The 11,337-nt window shown below is 32.0% G+C and overlaps 1 protein-coding gene across 7 annotated transcripts in view; it reads right to left on the bottom strand.

Moving 5' to 3' along the window:
- Positions 1–4,081: 4,081 nt before the first annotated feature.
- LOC134708348 (CLIP-associating protein 1-B-like) overlaps positions 4,082–11,337 on the bottom strand; it is a 109,586-nt gene continuing 102,330 nt past the window's right edge. For all 7 annotated transcript variants that reach the window (XM_063568805.1, XM_063568808.1, XM_063568809.1 and 4 more), the window contains 3 exons: positions 10,219–10,425; positions 7,556–7,672; positions 4,082–6,977 (listed from right to left, as the gene is read on the bottom strand). In XM_063568805.1, the coding sequence (XP_063424875.1) occupies positions 6,906–6,977; positions 7,556–7,672; positions 10,219–10,425 (396 nt within the window). In that variant the 3' untranslated portion in view covers positions 4,082–6,905. The remainder of the gene's footprint in view (positions 6,978–7,555; positions 7,673–10,218; positions 10,426–11,337) is intronic.

The following is an 11,337-nucleotide window of genomic DNA, read 5'->3' as shown; positions in this document are numbered from 1 at the left end:
TATGAAAATAAGAAGAGATATAGGAATGGCGACAATTTGTTGGAAAAGTTTACCTCCAAACCTAACAGATATGTTGTCGATAATTAAGAAACTCCAGCATACTGACCACTCGTTCTTCTGTGTAGCATGTTTTACCTTTTTGTTTGTCACTATTAACCATATATGCCTTATGAAATCCCAAAGTAATAAATATAGCGTATGCTACCATTTTTATGATGAAAGGCATTGTGGATTATTTCTTTTAGGCGATTTTTCAATTTCACATGGGGAATGGTGGTATACAGGGTTGAAAAATCAAAAGTGTTGCTAGAACTAATTTCAGAAAAAGACCGAGATTTAAAATTGTCTACAAGTTCTTAAGAATTTTTAAGAATCCATATATGGTTAATACCACTACGCAAGTAAACAGTTTCACAGTATTTCTGAAGACCCTCTTTCACTGCGGAAGTTATCCAATCAAACGTTCACCGCTTTTGTTGTGTTCAAGCTTTAGTAACCATGTAACCTGAAATTTCTGAATATTTGTATAGAAACACCCAATGAAAATGAATGACGATTTGAAACACCCAAGTAATAAGTTTGTGACTCGAAATATTTTTACTGCAATGAAATGTAGGATTAATTTCTTAAAACTGTCAATCCAAGGGAACACTTTTTCGTATGTAATCGGATGTGACGAAAGTTTGACTATGATTTTGGTGATACTATACTTAAAATATAATACTACTGATACCAAAACAGGCATCTGTAGAGTTCATATATAAATGGCATTCCCATCCTAATGGTACGGTGATATTGTTTACTAATAGTTAACAAGGGTACCAGTCCTTGGATTTGTCATTAAAGCTTATCAATAAACTCATCATGGATACCAGGACTAAATTTAGTATATATGCCAGACGCGCGTTTCGCCTACAAAAGACTCATCAGTGACGCTCGAATCCAAAAATGTTAAAAAGGCCAAATAAAGTACGATTTATCACAGTAGTAATTTCTTAAACATTGTTCTTATTTGTCTAACGTTGATTTTGTTAGTTAAGCTCCAACATTCTTTATATATGATTCTGAGCATGTAGTTCAATTGTTGTCATATTCCAAACGTGGTCCAAATGTACCGATTGGTTATAATCATGGAAAAGTCTAAAAGGGGCACTAGCTGTCAAATTCGTGTTCACCAATTTGACTCAAATTCTCACATTTTATTTATAACAATGTTAATGTTGTCATTTTTTATGTTATACTTAACACTGCCATTAAAGCGGGAGGTTTGGCACGCACAATACCAGGTTCACCCTACCATTTTTTCATAACACGCCCTGTACCAAGTCAAGAAAATGGCCATTGTTACATTATAGTTCGTTTCTGTGTGTGTTACGTTGTGTCTCTGTTGTGTCGTTGTTCTCTTATATTTTATACGTTTCCCTCAGTTTAAGTTTGTAACCCGGATTTGTTTTGTTTTTTCTCTATCGATTTATGAATTTTGAACATTTTTGAACTTCTGTTGCCTTTATTTAAAACATTCATACAAATTATAAAAAAGTATAAAATAAACAATTTACAGGACATGGGCTCAATTATATGTAGTTTCATTTCCTGTGTATTTTTAGTGTAGACGCCATCTTATTAACTATCGAGTTGACCTCTGATGACCACATATGGGTTATAAACATAAATATCGATATCGAAATCATGCAATTGGATTTTTCCAGGCCGGTTTAATTTCATTTTATAGATTAAAAATATATGTTAACCATCGTTTTTATCGGTATATGAATGATTTTTTATGGATCCAATCAGTCAAACAGATGATTCACCTTTTCAAATTAAAACTCGGTCTGTGTTTTGTGTATAAGTTTCACAAGATTTGGTTGAGGCAAACTTAAATTAGAGAAAGGATACCAATTTATTGATATATGTACAGATGGACAAGTGTAAAACTTAATCCCACCTTCACTACAGCGAATACATAAAAACAAATTAATATAATCTTTGAATTTGAAATGATAACCAGATGCTCTGCAGGGCATAGCTTTGTACGACCTAAGATGTTGAACCCTGAACAGTTGGGGCAAGTATGGACACTACATTTAAGCTTGATATAGCTCTTTGAATTTGGATATTGATTAAACACTTGATACATCATAAGTTTCTTACACGGAATGACTGTGATCTAATAAATTTTAAAATTAATATTAATCAATTGTTACTTCTAAAAATAAATGTACAGCTAATGATCTCAAGACAATAATAATTTCTTAATTGTTATATGTATTTAAAATCACAGTATTTAATGTTTGTATAAACAGTTTTAAAAATTTCTTACTATAACTAGCAAACAAATAGCAAAGAGTACCAACATAAAGAAACTAAGCTAAAGTAATTGTCCATTAACCAAGAAACCCTTGATTTCCACGTTTTTTGCCCCTAATTCGTAAACAGAATGAGTCATAACTCCACAACCCCAGTCCTTACCATCCTTTTATGGTGTGAAAACTGGTGATACAATTTCAGGCAATTCTATACACTGTTCCACAAAATATTGTCTGGAAACTAGAGAAATGCTTATTTTGGCCCCTTTTATACCCCTTATTCCTAAACCAAAGGGAACCATAACCCCAAAAATCAATCCATTTCAAATCAATTCCTTTTTTGTGGTTTAAAACTTAGTGTTTAAATTTCAAAGATTTATATTTTCTTATACTTAAGTTATTGGCAATTTTCAAATTATGCTAAAATTATTGGCAATTTTCCAATGAAGTTTATTATACTGAGGTCATTGACAAATTTCTCATAGTTTATTAATATTATATATAATGGCAAATTTCAAATACAAATAGTATGAAGAAGTTCAAACATTACATTTGGATTACCTCCCTTACACTGCTTTCAAATGATCGTAACCATCCCTAAGTAGTATGGAGTCTTGTGGTATAATTTCAGAAAGATTCATACACTTTTACACAAGAGACATGTTTTGTCGAAATGCGCATCTGGTGCAACAAAATTGGTACCGTTGGTTTTTATTATTGTCTTGAAACTACAAAATTGCTTGTTTTTGGCCCTTTATTCCGAGACCGTCCACAACCCTTAAACTAAATCCAAATCTTCTACTTATGGTATTTAACATTGTGGTACAATTTCAGAGCAATTGAAATACTTATACACAACTTATTGTCCCGAAACTAGATAAATAATTGTTTTGGGTCACTTTGGGCCCTTAATTCATAAACCTTCGGGACCATAACCCCCAAAAGCAATTCCAAGCTTCCTTTTCTGGTTATAAACATTGTGTTTAAATTTTATTCATTTCTGTATACTTATACTGATAGTTATTAACTGGAAACCATTTTTTGCTGTCAAAAACTCTATATGTCCCCAAATTGTAGCGAGTTTGAATAATGAGTATTAATAGGACAAAGCTACTTAAAACTTGATTTCCTCTCAACCATGCTGCTTCATCTGAACAATTAAGTTTTGTACTGTTTAAATGATAAAATCTAATAGCAGAAGAATTCCTGGTTCAGATAACTTTTTAGAATTTTGGGTCCTCAATGCTCAACTTTATACTTGTTTGGCTTTTTAACTATTTTAATCTGAGCGTCACTGATGAGTCTTATGTAGACAAAACACATGTTGGGCGTAAAAAACTATAAGCTTGTAACCTTTGATAATTACTTTACTGTGAATATTACACAAGAGATAAAAAAATATTGACCGGTATAACAGGCCAAACCAACCACCAAACTTTTCCTTAAAAGAATTACACATATAGACTTACAACACATGTCTAGATATCCTGACTTGGTAAAAGTGGTTGGGCAAAACCAGTTAAACCTTACAATAAACATCCAACTTTGTCTACACATGTATATAGACCTTATATCACATATTTTAGTTTGGCTATTAATAGTATGACCACTAGCCTAAACAAAGAAATAATGCGACATCAATTTGTACCAATACAGACATGTCTAAAAACGGGACAATATTGACTTATTTTTACTTCTATCAAATGAGGTGAGTTTTTTTTAAGATAATTACAGACCTTTAATACTTGTGTAATATATAACAAGAACAACACAAGGTTAGATTTGTTTTATTGGTATGGTTTCATACCAAAGTGAATTTATATCTAAATTACACAAGATTGTACATATAAAGCACATTGATACACACATTTTACACCAAACCATAAACATGTATACACTTAAAAATGAAACATCCATTCAACTTAGTACACTATAGTTAATGTCACTTCCATTCACTTACAACCAAAATCATCATTTCTAAAAATGTAGTCATTAAATTTAGAATATCTAATGTTCTTTACTAACTTACAAATTGTTAGCAGAATGAATACTGAAAATTCAGAAATTATTGTGAATGAATGAAGGTTGCATAAATAAGAACTCCCATTTCTGATATCTGGTACAATATTTTTTGCAGAAATTGCAATAATTAACCTTGCATTTTAGTTCAATTTAAAAATAATAAATCACAATATCGAATGCTTGAGATTATTTCTGAAATTAAAGTAATAAGAAATTAGCCATGTAAATTTTGTAAGGCTAAATTCGTATTTAATACTATACATTACAGTTATATAAATAAATTGACTTTAAAAGAAATTTAAATAATGTACAGTAATTCTAAAACATGTCTTCAATTTGCATAAAATTAAAAACAAAAAAAATTTACAGTTAAAACTTTTCCTCATATTAGCCAAGCTGAACCATACATTCAACATACTCCAGTGAATATGTACATTCGAACTAAACAATTATTTTCATGTACCAGGCAAGTTGAAATAGTACAAATTCTAGTACTATACAGTACTTAAGTACTCAATTTTTTTTTTAAATCACTCACACTACACACATGCATATCATAAATGACCATCTTGTTTTGATACTGAATATCCAAACTATATCTGTTTAGACGTTCACATGTAAATGATTAAACCCTGAACCCTATTTCATTGAAAACATTCTTATAATATGTTCCTTTTTATTATTCAAAAAAAAATATTGCCTTTACATTTAACTGCTTGCATATTAAAGCACAAAAAAAAAGAGTAAAAAAAGCTGTAAATTTGAAATTCCATATGACAGTATTAACTGTATGGGTTTCAATTTTTGTCAAATGCTCAAGTATTTGGAAGCATAGATCTTAAACTTAATTGTTGATTCCATTCATATACTAAAGTGTTCACATACGTCATTGTGATAAAATTAGATCTCTCAAAAATTAAAAAAAAAAGAAATACATATTCTTGTCATCCTCCCAATTATACATTTTATTGTTCCCCCTTTTGTAATCTGTACACATCATACATCACTCTCTATTCATGTTTCCCCTAATCTGCACTATCTTCCATTCTAATCATTCAATACAAAATTAACAATATCATAAGTACAAGAACCGCATAACAGGTTACTTGAGGATAAGAAAGTGAGAAAATATGAAATGTAAACTTCTGCTTAAATGTTCATAATACCTTGTATTATATTCACAGAAAATTTTAGAAAAAACCCCAACATTTTGTGAATGGTAGGTTTTCTCCATAATGACAAAGGAAGCAATAATATTTTGTTTGACTGGACAATTATATTGATATTATGTTATATGAATAAAAAAGAATGTAATACAACCTCAGTTTTTATCACTTCTGCACAATAACAAAAAACGTGACCTTTATATCTAAAGGTTGGATTCATCAATATTTCTATGAAGAAACAGATTCCTGTCAAGTCTCCACTATGGAAGAATATATGCCACATTTTATTTCATTGATATTTCAAATTAGTTGTGGATTTTCAAAATATTAAGAGTTTTGAATATTTTTCTAATTTGTGAACATCATATTCATATCAAAGATTACACCTTCATATTTAATTTTTTTTTAATAAATATTTCAACAGTATTTCAAATTGGTCTGGACAAGAAAACTATTAATAATCAACTGCAAACTTAAATTTATTGGAAAAACCACAAAAAATAGGTTCTTCCTCAACTGTCAGGCCTTTTTTTTTTGTTGTCAATGAGAATTCACAAAATTATATTCACACTTCTATATGTTATGGTTGATCAATGGACAAGAATTTGAGATTAATCAAATCAATTTAAGAAATAAGAAATACTGTATGCAAATAATGGAATTAAAAGAATTTAACATGCAAATTTTACTAATGAAAGTCCATCTTAGCTGAGTAGGTTGTAAATAAATAAAATCTGAAAGTATCTATGAATATAAGAAGTTTCAAGATACTTTTTCCATAGAAAATTCTAAAATTCTTGCAAGATGAAGATCAGTGACACACAATCTCACATGATATTCCATCATCTAGTACCATAATTGATATATTTTATAATATTGTGTTTTAAGAAAAAGTTTACTTTATTTTGCTATGATTATAAAGAGACTGACCTATGTTTTATATATATAATAATAAATACTGAGAGTATATTCATTCAAACAAGTCATTGTGAAGTTATTAAATAATATCTGTCACTAATATCTAACAGAACCCATAAATTATTTCAATAAAAACACACTGGACTAGCATCAGATACAAGTGAAAGATATAAATAAATACATAATCTGTTTATTTGTTCGTGGTTAAACATAAAACTTTAACCAATCAGACCACTAATGTACAGCTGAGCCTGATCCATCAACCAATCAAAAATCACAGACAATTCATGTGAGCAACTTCTATCCAATCAAATAGCTTTATAAATGGCAACAAAATCCATCAAAAATCACATGGCTAAGCTGTCCAATTAAAATGCAGTATACATCTGAGGTTATGGAAAGGCTTGGAAGTTTGATCACAATTATTTGTATTATAATGAAACTGATTGGAATTGTTTACATATTCTTCTAGAATGTTATTTGATCAGTTTCAGATCCCTCCCACTTTCTTCTCAGTTTCCTTCTGTTGATTTCTCTTGATGTATAAATTCAATAATTTTACCTACGAAAAACAAATACAAAAAAATTACAAGATTTGTATATAAAATGTGAAATAACTGATGTGGAAAGTATGTGATAAGGTCATAAATGTATTTAGATTTTAGGTAATGTTTTATATATTTATGAAAAAGTCATTTTTAATTCATGCATGATAACTAACAATTTTACATGTGAAACAGTTTTATGTCAAACATGGGACTACCAGGCTGTCAAAATCAATAAACAGTAAATTCTACAAAATAAAAATCACTTTATATTTGGCCATTAAACTAATGAAAGACGGTTAGAAGCACTTTGTAAGCAATGAATAAATTACTCACGATATACATTTTTTCTGTAAAGTAACTTTTAAATAATTTATAGTCTTATTTTAAATTTATTTATAGTTGATTCAGAAAAACACACATAAATGTAAGGTACATGTAACTTCAGTGTCAATAAATCTCAATCAACATAAGACAAATTCAGATTTATATTCTTTAAATATTTATCAGAAAATGGAAAATTAAAAAAACAAAAAGAAAGAATAAGATTTTTAGATTATGACGAAAAGTTGCAATAAATCTGAAGAATACTTACTTTACTATAATTGAGTTTGGTAAGGTAGTTCCATATTGTCTCTCCCACTTTAGTATGAATTGCAACTAAACAGAATACAGCAGACTTTCTGACGGTACTAACTTGATCATCATAGGCCTAAAATATTAATTTCATTGATATTACAACTGAACTTTTGTTTTTATGTTACTTATTTGTTTTCTTTCAATTTTTGCACATAAATTAGGCTGTTAGTTTTCTATTTCAGGGCCTTTTAAAGTGGACTATGCAGTATGAGCTTTGCTTATGGTTGAAAGCCGTACGATGACCTATGGTAATTTCTGTGTCTTTTTGGTCTCTTGTGGAGAGTTGTCTCATTGGCAATCATACCACATCTACTCTTTTATTTATAAGAGTGGAGTTCATGCATATAAACCAAGTTCACTTGTTTTGTTATGTGAATCATAAGCTTTTGTTTATATAGAACCAAACTGATGAAACAGGTTTTCCACAATGGGCTGTTACAAAATTACACATAGGAGCAGATGCAGAGGATCACAGAAGCCACTTTCCAAGACCAAGATCACCCATGAGATCTAAATTGTAATTTTGCCTATATTCATTCCAAAATTCTATGTTGAAATGTCTGTAATCCTTTTGTTACCAGTTCAATGATTTGCTTGACTAGTTGTAACAGTTTGTTACTCTATCAATCTATAGAAAACAAAGGTTATATTGTATTCTTTCTTCATGTTTCCTCCATCTCTTCAATTGGAAAATAACATTTCTTTTATATGTGACTTTTGACAAAAGGGGTGTGGCTGTACCATTTAAATTCCTTTAGTGATGTATGTTCACAAACTTTTCTGACTATTTATTAAGTCATAATATGCATACTTAAATTGCCATATAGTATAAGATTTGGCTAGCCATAAAACCAGGTTCAACCCACCATTTTTTCTTAAAATGTCCTGTACCAAGTCAGGAATATTGCAATTCTATTAAATAGTTCATTTTTATGTATGTTGACCTTTGTTTTGTTACACTTAAGTGTTTTTGTTGTTCCATTGTTCTCCTCTTATATTTGATGTGTTTCCCTCAGTTTTAGTTTATTGTTTTATCTCAATCAATTTATGACTTTTTAACAGCAGTATACTACTGTTGCCTTTATTTATTAAGAAGTGACAATTGAAACTCATTCCACTCTTGGTTCATTGTCACATACCTTTACTAAACCAGGAATGATGTCAGTAAGTTTGCCTTCCAGGGCATCATTACTTACCTTTACTAAACCAGGAATGATGTCAGTAAGTTTGCCTTCCAGGGCATCATTACTTAGCTTTACTAAACCAGGAATGATGTCAGTAAGTTTGCCTTCCAGGGCATCATTACTTAGCTTTACTAAACCAGGAATGATGTCAGTAAGTTTGCCTTCCAGGGCCTCATTATTTACCTTTACTAAACCAGGAATGAAGTTGGTAAGTTTGCCTTCCAGGGCCTCATTACTTACCTTTACTAAACCAGGAATGATGTCAGTAAGTTTGCCTTCCAGGGCATCATTACTTAGCTTTACTAAACCAGGAATGATGTCAGTAAGTTTGCCTTCCAGGGCATCATTACTTACCTTTACTAAACCAAAATGATGTCAGTCAGTTTGCCTTCTAGGGCATCATTACTTACCTTTACTAAACCAGGAATGATGTCGGTAAGTTAGTCTTCCAGGGCATCATTACTTACCTTTACTAAACCAGGAATGATGTCGGTAAGTTTGCCTTCCAGGGCATCATTACTTACCTTTACTAAACCAGGAATGATGTCAGTAAGTTTGCCTTCCAGGGCATCATTACTTAGCTTTACTAAACCAGGAATGATGTCAGTAAGTTTGCCTTCCAGGGCCTCATTATTTACCTTTACTAAACCAGGAATGATGTCGGTAAGTTAGTCTTCCAGGGCATCATTACTTACCTTTACTAAACCAGGAATGATGTCGGTAAGTTTGCCTTCCAGGGCATCATTACTTACCTTTACTAAACCAGGAATGATGTCAGTAAGTTTGCCTTCCAGGGCATCATTACTTACCTTTACTAAACCAGGAATGATGTCAGTAAGTTTGCCTTCCAGGGCCTCATTATTTACCTTTACTAAACCAGGAATGATGTCGGTAAGTTAGTCTTCCAGGGCATCATTACTTACCTTTACTAAACCAGGAATGATGTCGGTAAGTTTGCCTTCCAGGGCATCATTACTTACCTTTACTAAACCAGGAATGATGTCAGTAAGTTTGCCTTCCAGGGCATCATTACTTAGCTTTACTAAACCAGGAATGATGTCAGTAAGTTTGCCTTCCAGGGCATCATTACTTAGCTTTACTAAACCAGGAATGATGTCAGTAAGTTTGCCTTCCAGGGCCTCATTATTTACCTTTACTAAACCAGGAATGAAGTTGGTAAGTTTGCCTTCCAGGGCCTCATTACTTACCTTTACTAAACCAGGAATGATGTCAGTAAGTTTGCCTTCCAGGGCATCATTACTTAGCTTTACTAAACCAGGAATGATGTCAGTAAGTTTGCCTTCCAGGGCATCATTACTTACCTTTACTAAACCAAAATGATGTCAGTCAGTTTGCCTTCTAGGGCATCATTACTTACCTTTACTAAACCAGGAATGATGTCGGTAAGTTAGTCTTCCAGGGCATCATTACTTACCTTTACTAAACCAGGAATGATGTCGGTAAGTTTGCCTTCCAGGGCATCTGTAGGCATTCTCTCGACTGCTTTAGTCTGCATTTTGATGGCCCCTAAATTGATAGGATGTGATGCTGACTGGACAATAGGGGTTAGGATTCTGATACATTGATCAGGTGGGATATAATTAGCTAGAGTCTCTGCGCACTCATCAGCTGCCTTTTGTACCTAAAACAACAAAGGAACAATAGTATTGATTCATTAAGGGTGTCATACTCGACATGCAATAAATCATGAAACTATACTGAGTGCCAATGAAAACGCAACACTTGGGTTTTCAAAAATAAAATTTATATTAGAAATGATAATCTTTCAAAATAAATTGATCTTGAAAATTAACAATTCTAACAATATATCGATATCAAACAAAAATGATTCGTTGTCATCTTTCAGACGCTATAGGTAAACGAAACATCCAATGTCGAATCATCAACTCACAGTCCTAACAAAACATGTTACAACCCCGTTGTGCAGCGCAATCTCGACAGCGCCGTGAAATTCATCATCCCGGACGTTTAATGTGATCTCGAGGAATGTTATCCCACTTATCCCGCAAAGCAAACTCAAGCTGACTTTATGATATTGGTGGTGGTTTTCATCGTCTAAACCATGTCTAATCTGATGCAAAATTTGCTTGATTGAACCAACATCGGGCGAAACACATGACTTTTGGCCGAGATGGATGTCAACTGTCTATGTAAGCACCACTAACGGTTTTTGGTACATAATGAATGATTTTTGGTCTACATAATTCGATGTTTACGTCTGAGGGCTGTTTAGAAGTCACTAAGGAAAGACTTTGGTGCTCTTTAACAATCTCTGCGCAAATGGTGCTTTATTGAAATTGCTCCAAAGGATCTACCGTGACAACCATTGAACTCTGGTGACCTTTGTACAGCCATCAGAGTCATTATCGGATATGTTTAAGACCAAATGTATCCGTCTGGCTGAGCATTTTTTGCTTTTTGTACCCCGGGATGTGGCTTATCATTGAATGATCCATTTTTTGTTGAATTTGTGGAAGATTTGAGTTATTTTAGAGGCTACAACTTCAGTCTTCTCGTAATTGTATGCTGTAAA

Source organism: Mytilus trossulus, chromosome 2 (assembly GCF_036588685.1).
Source record: "Mytilus trossulus isolate FHL-02 chromosome 2, PNRI_Mtr1.1.1.hap1, whole genome shotgun sequence".
Lineage (NCBI taxonomy): Eukaryota > Metazoa > Mollusca > Bivalvia > Mytilida > Mytilidae > Mytilus > Mytilus trossulus.
This window is presented reverse-complemented; position numbering and strand designations above follow the sequence as displayed.